General features: G+C 40.5%; 1 protein-coding gene across 3 annotated transcripts in view; it reads left to right on the plus strand.

Moving 5' to 3' along the window:
- st3gal5 (ST3 beta-galactoside alpha-2,3-sialyltransferase 5) overlaps window positions 1-9,555 on the plus strand; it is a 27,197-nt gene extending 17,642 nt beyond the window's left edge. Inside the window, exons 4-8 of one of the 3 annotated variants that reach the window (XM_034883072.1) lie at window positions 2,304-2,513; window positions 4,533-4,657; window positions 4,771-4,957; window positions 6,340-6,498; window positions 9,210-9,555. In XM_034883072.1, coding sequence (XP_034738963.1) covers window positions 2,304-2,513; window positions 4,533-4,657; window positions 4,771-4,957; window positions 6,340-6,498; window positions 9,210-9,467 — 939 coding nt within the window. In that variant the 3' untranslated portion in view covers window positions 9,468-9,555. Of the gene's footprint in view, window positions 1-784; window positions 795-2,303; window positions 2,514-4,532; window positions 4,658-4,765; window positions 4,958-6,339; window positions 6,499-9,209 lie in introns of those variants that run through there. The other 2 variants (XM_034883073.1, XM_034883074.1) reach the window with 2 other exon arrangements.
- Window positions 9,556-12,374: the final 2,819 nt, after the last annotated feature.

Consider the following 12,374-nt stretch of genomic DNA (forward strand, 5'->3'; position numbering starts at 1 on the left):
TAACACTACACAGACACGTAGGTAACAAGACATTTGGTGCGTGACTTCTATCACCAGTAATGTTTGTGAAATAAACTCTACGGTTTTAAACAATAGAGATCGTGTTGATTTATGTCGCTATAGCATATAAATCTCCGCAGCATTGGATGTTAAATGTGCACACAAGAAAGCTACGGGATTACTGTGGGGAATTGAAGAACAGATGTTTTATAACCCATGTGATAATCAACCGCACATAACACTCTAAACAGACAGACAACATTTAAGGTAATTTAAGGTCTTGACAGCTAAAATAGGTAGCGCCTCGCTACCGTGATGGCAGCTATGCACTCCGTCACAAGCAGGCTGGAGCGGAGAGTAGATCAGGCTTATCTTCTGCTTGACAACATCGATGTGAAGAACAAATGACTCACCAAAGGCCATTCCTTTGAACCACTGCGGCTGTGCAGAGAATCATTTCAAGAGCAGACATGCTGATGCGATTGGGAGGCAATGAGGCAAGCCAAAGTCTGATGGGACTCAAAAACCTTCTCGGAACCCAGTCGTCTTCTGGGTCCATAGTTGGCCCAGCGATTTGTTCAAATTGGTGGCGGTCATGTGACTTAACGGTCAAATATTTTCCTTGTTTATGACACCTAAAATGCTCTATATACATCTGTCTGTCTAGCTATCTCATCAGATGTACCAACGTTACAGGCTGTTGAGAAAGTCAATCCTCCGTAACCGCAGAGAGCTGTCTTCATTTGTGTTATCTCGTTGTGCGTCAGTGACGTTAATGAGGACGGCTGTAGCTGGTGCCAGATTGTCCTCGCTGAGAATTTCTTGGCTCCATTTATGTAAGACCGGCCGCTGCTTGGTGTGATAAAAGAATCCAAATAATTTTGCCAAGGCTTGGGCCTTTCCGCTTGCTTGTCGTCGTTTGTTGTAAAACTACGGCGGTCTACTGCATTCAATAAGAGCGAGAATGCAACATGTAGCCTAGTTAGTGATAGCATGCACTACAGTCTAAAGTCATTTCTAAACTAAAAAACTATGGTTGTTCATTGTTTTATCTCTGTTTTAACACAATTTAAATTGTGCAGAGGGGATTATTTCCACCGGAGACAAATTTCCAGTCCTCATCGATTGTTTTAATGACCGGAACAGAAACTCTGCCTGATTGTGCTGTCGTGCCACAGAGTTTGAAAGGAGGACCTAAATGCGGGTAGACCAGCCAGACAGGTTGATGAACACAATTTTAATTGGAAAAAGCAAGGCGTACTAAAGAATGACAAAAAAAAGCAATCAGACCCTAAAACAAGAGAACACCAAGACTAATGTACATAAGAAAAGGACAATGAGGGACAGGTGACATGAGTCATGGCGAGAAACGGGTGAAAACACATCAGGGTCGGCCTTGCAATGTTTGCACATATTATTTCACACATGGCTTAATTCAGAATATCCAAACGTAATATGCTGTTTACATGACCTGTATGAACTTCAGAACAATTATGTAATATTAGTGTGTGTGTGTGTAAGCATACTCCTTTATCCCTCTCTGCAGAGTTGCTATGCTCTGCCTGTTTTAATGGGAAAATGACATTCCAATAATCTTTGGTTTGAAAGGGCTTTAAATCTTATGTGACTTTTGTTAGATAAAATAAGGTACAAGGTCACTGTAAACTATCTCTTCCTGCACATTCTTTTTCTCTGTGGCAGATGAGATAAGCGGGGCCAATGGTGTGCAGAGAGGAGGAAGCAAAGTGGCAACAGACTGTCTCCTGTGTTAAGAATGTCTTTCAGAAATGCTGGGCCATGTTCACAAACGGGTGCTCCTTACACTCTGGGATGTATATAAGCCAGTTTTTTTTTTAGCACATTGTGCTGCTGTTCTGTGTGAACTTGTTATCCCTATACCTGCAGGTATAAATAAAATACAAAGACCCAACTTGGTTTCAGTTCTCAACCCACTCTGCTGCAACAGAAACTCCCACAACACTATTTCCTTCATGGGCTGTGTCTGGAACTTCTATTTAAAAAAAAAAAAAAAGCGACCACGTGCCAGAACGTAAGCACTCATCCAAAAGGAAGCAAAAAAAGTGGGAAACTGCGCTGACAAAAATCAATATAAGAGATGAAAATGCAAATTGAACCAAAGCTTGTTCTGAAACGATAGTGAATCTGGGGTTGGCCTTCTCATTCTGCCCTTAAGCTTGTTGTGAAACCGTTTCTGAATTATGGCACCCTGATTCACACTGTTATTATAAAGATGCTGACATGAAGCTTACATTGTGTTTCCACAACCTGTGTTCTACTCGCAGAAGGTGCACGAGCACGTGCACAGAGTTTTGGAGAGTCAGTGTCGTCCCGGCAACGCCAGGAAGAACTTGTTGGCTCAACTTCCTGCTTCCAGTCACATGACCCAGCCCTTCTTGTGGAGGGACGGTCCACTTGCTGATGACCTCTTCCTGTTTCCACCGCCATTTGGCTTCAGAAGTCTTCGGGGAAATGTAAAGGAACTGCTGAAACTGGTGAGCAAAACTTCTTTCTAGGGCTGGGCATCATCAATGATTTTCTGAATCGATTCCGATTCACAAGGCCCCGAATAGGCATGGGCCAGCATAGGATTCTGATGTTATAATAACCTTCAGCGCAAATATCCCAGTTTCAAGGAATTGCATTAATTGCAATCACATCTTTAAAATGTATTGTTTAGAAGGAAACATTTTTTTTCATTGAACACAATGTATTTTAATTTAACACACACTCACTCACTCACGCCCTTGTGGAATACCCGCAGAACAGGGACATGTAAGTAGTTCTTTTGCAGATTATGGTGAACTAGTGGGTGTTGTAGCAGTGTTTTGCCATTTAGTACGAGCTAGCCTGCTAGCATGTGCTATGGTTAGCCACCTCGTCTCGGCTAGTGACGTAGAAAGCCGTGCACATGTTGAACAGCTCACCCGGAGACTGAAGGCAGAGGACATTCAGAAAATGGATCTCACTCAAAACAGCATGGATAGTTTTTTTCCCCCCAAGTTTGCATTTATTGAAGCAGCAGACACACAAAATAACACCCCAAATCCCAGAAAATTATTTTTCATAATATGGGCACTTTAATGTCACCATGTTTTTAGCCACGTAAGAAAAGGGCCAAAAGCTGAGTGTATCATACGATACAGCCTAACCTCAGAGTGGTTTCTTCTGCCACATGAGTAACAAGTGTAATAAGTCTAACACAAAATGTAGTTTGACTCGTAATAATAACTCTGACCCATCAGAATGGCGATTAATAATATTGATAATGCATGATGAACAACCTATAATTCAAGAGGTCTGCGTTTTACCACTCCAAATTCCTATTATGAAATTATACTTGTATTTAACTTGAAATAATATAATACAACAAAATAATAGCTTGACTGCAGTCACAATACAGATATATTTAATTTGTGAAATTCACAAAGATCACTGATTACATTCCTACTAATATGGCTTAATTGATTTTTGCTATTGCTTTAAGATTCAAGGTATCTTCAATTTAGTTTTGTACTGCCATATTTCAATTAAATATAACTTCAAATGTTTACAGTTAGTCTCATAAAAAGAATGGATATCTATTTCTGGTTATCAGTCGTAATTCACTTATCATTCTATAAATTACGGGAACGTCTGTCTGTCTGTGTGGGTGTGTGTCTGTTATTTGTATAGCTCTAGAACTGTTAGTCTGATGGAATTCAAGCTTGACAGGTGTTTTGAGTAGGTGAAGTACCTCCAGCCTTTGAATCTTTTCCAGCGATTGTATTAAGTTGCTGTGAGCTGGCAGAACGTAACGCAATCTCGGAGATTTTTCCTCCGATGTGCGGTGTGCAATGCAAGACAATCTCAGAGCTGAACGGGACAGACACTACTGCTAACTTACAACACTAATAACATTACTGTCACCAAAATACCACCGCAAATCAAATCCATAAAACATTATCTACATTATTGCATGACCTGAAATTAAAACATTAAAGAAAGGGCATGTTTTGAGTGCAGTTGAGTTTCTAAAACCCTCGACTGAGAAGGGCTTGAACAAACATGAACATAGAGCGCCTGAAGGCAAAGTATCCGCTCTGAGCTCAGCACCTGGCATGTGGCCAGAAATTAAACCGGTTTGAACATTTTCAACTTTGTCCCTGTTAAAACAAATCTATTGATGGGACGATAAGTAAATTTATCTGGGCTTTGGGCTGAGGTCACTGGCCATGATTAAGTAAACTCCTCAGACGAGGCAATTATCTTCAGTCAAGTCTCTTTGTGCGAAAGTTGCCACAATACCCATACTGAGAAATACAAAGAGTTGTGTAGTCTTCATTAGCGTTGTAGCAACTCAGTGAACGTTGTAGCAACTAATTAGGCAATGGCTTGAATGTAACGGACGTTCATTAATATCAAAACGTTACACGCTAAAGCTTTAAGCTAATTTGCATCTTTTACGTTCTTGTAAGTAAGTCACTTTTTGAAACATAAAAAAAACATGAGAATGTGTGAATATTCCTTTATAGCTGCCAGACTCGCCACTGCCTGAAAAGACAGATAAGTGTCGCCGCTGTGTGGTTATGGGAAATGGAGGCATTCTCAGAGGCCTGGAGCTGGGCCCACTGATCAACCGCTTTGACACAATTATCAGGTTGGAACACAAATGCGACAATATCCCCTCATAATTACATTTTGTGTTTTGTGTCACGCGTTGTGGTAATTATCATCAGTGTTCTTAACCGACTCCCTGTTTCCCTCCATCAGGTTAAACAGTGGTCCTCTGGGACAGTTCAGTGTTGATGTCGGAAACAGAACCACCATCAGAATGAGTTACCCAGAGGGAACCCCGCTCCGCTGGATCGACACAGACCCAGACACTGTGTTTGTAGCCGTGGTGTATAAAGGTGTGGACATCAGCTGGATCTCTGCTATGATGAACAAGCTCACTGTGGTGAGTAGTGTAAACTTCCCGTTTAAATTTTACATCTGTTTTTGTAGTTGTATGATCTTATCTCGCTCACACCCTGGCTATCTATCTTTCTATCTATACACACACAGTATATCTCCCCTGTTGAACTATGGCTAAATAGTTGAAAGGATGTTGGAGGTAAACCGTGCAGTATCTTGTAAGGTAAACAAGCATCAGTCATAATAATAAAAAAGCACAATATTATAGTTATTGCAGTAGACGTATGAGTTATCTTGTTCAGTGCTCCTTTTAAATAGTTTATTGTTATATAAGTGTTGTCTATTATTTCTGTCTGTTATCCAATCCAACTTCCTTTGTTAAGCACTTTAAAACAACCAAAGTTGACAAAAGTGCTGTACAGAAAAATACAAAGAGAAACATAACATAATAACACAAGTAATAATAATACCTGCGCAATACAAAGAATTAAATGAAGTCGACTAGTCGTTACTAGGTGTCAAAGGCCCCAGAGAAGACGTGGGTTTTAAGACGGGATTTAAAAACAGACAAAGAAAAGGCCTGTTTAACATGCAGAGGCAGCTCATTCCACAATTTTGGAGCCGTTACTGCAAAGGCACGAACCCCTCTGAGCATGCGCTTAGTTTTAGGAACACTCAGGAGCAGCTGATCAGCTGACCTGAGAGAGTGTCGGCACGTAAGGGCGTATAAAACAAAAATAATTTTAAAATGGATCCTAAATTGTATAGGCAGCCAGTGGAGTGAGGCTAAAATGGGGGAAATGTGCTCATTCTGTTCTATCTGGAGACGGGCGATGGAGGATCCACTCACCCCCGCATAAAGTGCCTTGCAGTAATTCAGCCTAGTGGTAACAAAGGCGTGGATTACTGTCTCAAAGTGCTGTATGTTGGAGCACTCCAGCAGCTTCTGTGCTGGGGGTGATGCGCAACACCAGCAAGAGAATTGTCTCAAACCGTCAACAACACTTTGTGTGCCTGAGACCTTGCAAATTCATTCTTTCCAAGAACAACTAGCAAGAACATTCTCTTCTAGAAAATGAGTCCGTTCTTTGCATTCTTGAGATTGAGAAACTACCCTTTGCCTTCCTTGTGAGTTATGTAAACAAATAACGAAGGTAAAGGTTGTGGGCTCCGATGGACCTCCATGTTGCAATCATCTGCACAAAGGTCAGGGTGCATTCAATTGCACTGCGTAAATTCTGAGGAGCTCAAACCCTTGTTGCAAAGTACCCTTCTGCTATCTAGTGGCTCTTATATGGCATTGCCGTCCCTGTTTAAAAAAAACTTATTTTTTAAAAATACGTAAATATACTCTTTTTTTCTTCTTTTTTAAAGATTGCACTGTTTAAGATCAGAGTCAGGACACTTCTGTGCTTTGTGTTGCAGTCTCTGTGGGACTGGCTCTTCTTCTGGCAGACAGTTCCAGATCATATCCCTCTCGAGCCCCACAGGTTCAGACTTCTAAACCCAGCAATCATCCGAGAGACTGCATTGGACCTGCTGAAATACCCTCCACCCAGACAACGCCTGTGGGGAACTGACCAGGTAATAGACTCTTCCAATACTAGGCTTCTTTTTTTTTTTTTAATGACTTTGATTCTTATTTAATTTTACAAGCCGACTGCATCACTAATGCTTCTACTTTCTTCTGTGAGTTTTAAACAAAGACTGTATCAAATGGGTTTTAAAGTGCTCCCAATGCTCTCCCTTCTCTTCATTGAAGCCTCTGTGTTTACAGGCTTGTGGGGATGCCCAATGTACAAAAATCTGTTTGGTACTGCCAATTTGTTTTGGTGTGTCTTGTCATAGTTCACAAGTTCAATTAACATCACACTTTTGTGAGGAAACAAATCGTGGCAGAGAATCTTGATATAAATTCTAAGCTATAAAAATTTTGATTCATATATTTTCCCAAATCGTGCAGGCCTAAACCCACTGCAAACTTTATAAAATACAGTCATTCCCAGACTGTGTCCCACATTACAACTAGTCTGGATAAATGTGTAAGTGTGTTGCTGTTGTCCACTTCCCGTACTCAAGTAGAAGTACAAATACTTTTGTTTAAAAAATACTCTGGTGAAAGTAGAAGTACTGATTTAACTTCTTTTACTTGAGTAAAAGTAACAAAGTACAGGCTTGGAAATTTACTTAAAATATATATGTAGCCTTGCAAATGACAACAATTTTGAATGCAAAGCTACCTGACCACACACATGTTACTAGAGTACATACCGAGAAACTTGAGTGGACGTGGAATAAAGGCTCTTTATTCTTTATATGCCATTGGTGACATTTTAAAAGGATGTCTGCCAATAGGCCTAAAACATCACATATATTATTACTGTGACAGAGACTGGGACTCCAGGTTAATAAGATTCTGACTGAGTAGCAAGATATGAATTAAATTGTGATTCTCTGAGACTTCTGTGTTAGCAAATAATAACAATAAACCCACTATTAATTACATTATCTTAATGCAGTAACTGTAGCATGTACATAATGCACCTAAAATACAACCGTGAGCGAGGGCGTTCAACAATCCCCATTATATCGAATCAACAGCCAGGTGTAACCTAGGTAACACAAACAACACAATCATTAGATAACTTACTTTAAATTTGCCAGAACTATAGACCAATACAACAGGCTTAAATGAACTGACAACATGAGTTATACGACTTACAGTTCTCAAGGACTCACTCTCACTCACTCACTCACACACACACACACACACACACACACACACACACACACACACACACAATCTCAACTGATTATCCTCCGGACAGCAAGTCTCTTTCTTTTCTCTCACTTTTGTCTCCGTGTGGCGTGTGCGCCCTCTCGCAATGTGAGGCGCGTATCTGTGCTATTCTTCGACATTCAGTACACTCACAATCACTCCTGATAGACAACCTTTAGAAAAAATTTAAAGTAACGAGACAATTTTGGAAAATGTAAGGAGTAGAAAGTACTGATATTCATGTTAAAATATAAGGAGTAAAAGTAAAAAGTCGCCACAAAAATGAATAGTAAAAAATATCTGAAAAATCTACTTGATTACAGTAACAAAGTATTTGTATTTCTCAGAAACTACGCACCATAGCTTTGATATCGGTATGCACCCGTTTATAATTGGATATATTCTAGAGTCATATTTTAAACCACATTTTTGAATTTCTTTATGTATTGTTTTTTAAATGATTTGAATTTAAAATAAATAACTTTTTAAGCGTTTCGGGGGGGGGGGGGTAGAATTTCAAAAATCTGTTGAAGTAAGCTTTTGGCAAGCCTGCTTTATTTCTATGACAGCACATTTCAGCATCAAGGCAATTCAACATACTTTACACTTTATGCTCTACAAGAGTATAGAGCAACTAAACACAAGAAAATATCAAAACACACATACATACCATATTGCTTTGCTATGCTTGATACACACTGAAATCAGATTTTAAGTGTGTGTGTGTGTGTGTGTGTGTGTGTGTGTGTGTGTATGTGTATGTATTGACTCTGAATGACACCCTTCCTACCACCCTAAATCTAAAATCGTCCAACCTGCTACAGTTTGTTCCCTCTGTTTGGTTTTGGATCTTTTCATACTTGCGTATTATTACTGATCAACTTGTACAATGTGGTTGTTTCACTGGTTTTCCTTTATAATCTAAACTTTTAGAAATGTGCCGTTTGAAATAACTTAACAATTCATACAAGGTAAGGAACTCAATAACAGTCACCCAGTATAGTCTAGAAAAAGTCTAACATTTTAGGCTTTAAAAAGTCTTAAATTCCTTCAAGTATTGTGTCCTTCAATTATTATAAACAGATCTTACATCCATGTAACGCTACCTCCTAATGCTCTTTTTTATAATATTATTCCGTGGTGTTGTTTTTTCTTTGGCAAGTCCAAATATAATTTTGCTGCATTACGACTACAAATGAGACCAACATGCAGCTTTATATTGCAACCAATCAGCTGTCGTGTTATTGGCGCAAGTCTCTTTCAGATTTTACCACAAACTGAAAACGGATTTTACTCTTCATCAAATGATTTCATTTTTCCTCATGATTTCATGAGCAATAAGCATCTACATATGTGCAATACAGGAATGAAATAAAACCCAAGAAACATATGATTTCAAAAATAAGAGTATTGCTGGCAGTTTCTGTTCAGAGCAGATGAGTCAAGAATGGGAAAGAAATACAAAATAAACAAAATTTTGACAATGGTTTCCTTTGTTTTCTTTTCTTTTTATCAGAACGTTCCTACCATGGGTGTCGCTGCACTGGATTTAGCCAGTGTGCTGTGTGACGAGGTGAGCCTGGCGGGCTTCGGCTACAACCTGTCCCAGCAGGGGGCGCCCCTGCACTACTATGACGACCTGCACATGACGGAGATGCTGAAGCAGACTTCCCACAATGTGGACAGAGAGACAAAACTCCTGCAAAGCTTAGTGAGAGAGGGAGTTGTCACCGACCTGACACAGGGGATCCACTGCTCCTTCTGCCCCAGCTGACCCCCCCTATGCTTTTAAGAGCCAAGACTGTACACAAACTCAGAAAAGCAACGGGAAACCAAAGGACTCCCAAATGTCTGAGAAGCGAAAAAGAAAACAAATAAGAAACAGGTGAGAGAGAAAAAAATACAGCAATAAATCTAGTCTGACATATGTAATATTCAGTGTTGGGGAGTAACGGAATACATGTACTGGCGTTACGTATTCAGAATACAAATGATCCATCCATCCATCTTCATCCGCTTATCCGGTATCGGGTCGCGGGGGCAGCAGCTCCAGCAGGGGACCCCAAACTTCCCTTTCCCGAGCCACATCAACCAGCTCCGACTGGGGGATCCCAAGGCATTCCCAGGCCAGGTTGGAGATATAATCTCTCCACCTAGTCCTGGGTCTTCCCCGAGGCCTCCTCCCAGCTGGACGTGCCTGGAACACCTCCCTAGGGAGGCGCCCAGGAGGCATCCTCACCAGATGCCCGAACCACCTCAACTGGCTCCTTTCGACGCGAAGTCATCCGAGAGGAGCTCAGAGTAGAGTAGAATACAAATGATGAGTAACTGTATTCCATTACAGTTACAATTCAAATAGTGGAAATCATTGGATTACATGACGATACTTCTCTGTTTTACAAGTTTATTCAATATCTAAATAAATTAAGGCAATTCCATGCATTTCACAGAAGAGCCCTAATATGAATATGAAAGGTAGCTTTTTGCGTAATCACTGATAGAGGTAGACATGGAGCCGCTACCGGCACACAGAGCCAGGGAAGGACTGTCTTTCTGTCTTGGAAATTCAAACCGCAATTTAGAGCCCGACCGACATATCGGCTGGCCGATATCATCGGCCCATATTAGGAATTTCCCGAACTATAAGAATCTGCATTTATAATGGTTGATTAAAACAAAAAACAAAACAACAACAAGTAGTTTTTCATTCATTAGAATCTTTTATAATGACAAATGATTCTGCTAAATGAAATTTAAAAAAAGTAAAATAAGAACAGACGGCCAACCATGTTATGAGTGTTGGCGTTGCATAGCTTGTACGTTTTTAATTATCTCTTTGTATAGCTTTACTTTGCACATTGATGTATAGATTTTGCAAAATATTATGAATAATCTAGGAAGCATAAAGTTGATAAAGAGGAGACTTTATTGATCTGGTAGTGAAATTCACATGCTAGCTGTCAAGTCAAACTTACGGTGTTATTTTGGTGAAAGTAATGCAAAAGTGGTTTAACGCATTACAATTTAGAGACAGTAATATAACTAACTACTAACTAGTAATCTATGATATATTACATTTTGGAAGTAACTTGCTCAACACTGGTAAGGAGAGACAAGAAGACATTGAAGATTTAGCACAGGCAGAAGAAGCAGGAAAGAACCACTTGAACCTGAAAAATGTCCTATCTGACTAGAGAGATGGCAACATAGTGAATATGTCCAAGAAAGGAGGCCTCCTGGAGTGCAAAAACTACAGAGGAGTAATGCTCCTTTCAACACCTGGAAAGGTGCACAACCGCATCCTGCTTGAAAGGCTTCAGAAGGGGGTCGATGAGAAACTGAGGGAAAACCAGGCTGGCTTCAGGAACAACAGATCCTGTGGAGACCAAATTGCCACCCTTAGGATCTGAAACCTAAGTATTGCATATCAACAGCAGGAACAAATGAAAATGGACTGTATTTATATAGCACTTTTCTAATCTTAATCACTACTCAAAGCACTTTTACATAGTACAGGAACCATTGTGTATAAGGTGCCGCCTGCTCATCAGATGAATATTCACACACATTTACACTCCGATGGCCCAGCATCTGGGGCATCTGAGTTACAGCCGCCCCCAACACACCCATAATCATGGACCAAAACGCACAAGAGGATGTAAACCGCTTTACTTACCTCGGTAGCATCGTTTCAGTGGAAGGTGGCATGGAGGACGATGTCCAAGCCAGGGTTGGAAAAGCAAGGAATATCTGCAAAACAATACATGCAAAACAATATCTGGAAGGCTTGAGGTTACTCAAGACCAAAGTGTGAATCTTCAACTCAGACGTAAAGACCACTCTATGGCACAGAAAAATTGAGAATTACCACCACCACCACCACCATACTCAATAAGTTGCAGACCTCCATCAACCGGTTCCTCAGACGCCACCTGGGAATGTACTGTTCCAACCCCATCTCTAATGCTAACCTGTGGGAACTCACCAAACAAGACCCAATAGAAATGCACCTCCAGAGGAGGAAATGGAAGTGGAGAGGGTCACACACACACTCAGAAGAAAGAAATCAATCACTAAACAGGCGTTGACATGGAACCCACAGGGCAGGAGGAAGAGAGAAGACCAAGAACCACCTGGAGAAGAACCACAGACTAGGAGTTGAAGAAAGAAGGGCTGATGTGGCAACATCTGGAGCGGAGCGCCCAATATCGGAGAGGATGGACGAGTTTCGTTGATGGCCTACGTTACTATAAGGGTTTCAAAGCCTAACCAACCATGTTCTGATTTCCAAGCCCCAGAGCCGTTAAAAGACTAACTAGCCCCGTTTGACATGCTCGCAAGCGTTAGCTAAAATTAGCTTGTGGCAGCAAGACAACGGTTAGATTTTTGTAGTTTGCTATGCAGTTCAGGACTTCAAATACAAAAAAACATCTGCTTGTTCATGTACACATTCATGCCAGATGGAACAGAAGAACACACCAGAATAGGCATGTTAAATAAGCAGTATTTGATGGCTGCATTCCTACACTTAGAAACTGCAATTTAATGCGGAAGTAATCCATGTATGCCGAATACGTTACTCAGAATGACTAACCGAATATGTTACAAATGACATTTTTGGGCATGTATTATGTATTCTGTAACGGAATACACTTTGAAAGTTTTCTTCCCAACACTGGTA

Source organism: Etheostoma cragini, chromosome 10, assembly GCF_013103735.1.
Source record: "Etheostoma cragini isolate CJK2018 chromosome 10, CSU_Ecrag_1.0, whole genome shotgun sequence".
Lineage (NCBI taxonomy): Eukaryota > Metazoa > Chordata > Actinopteri > Perciformes > Percidae > Etheostoma > Etheostoma cragini.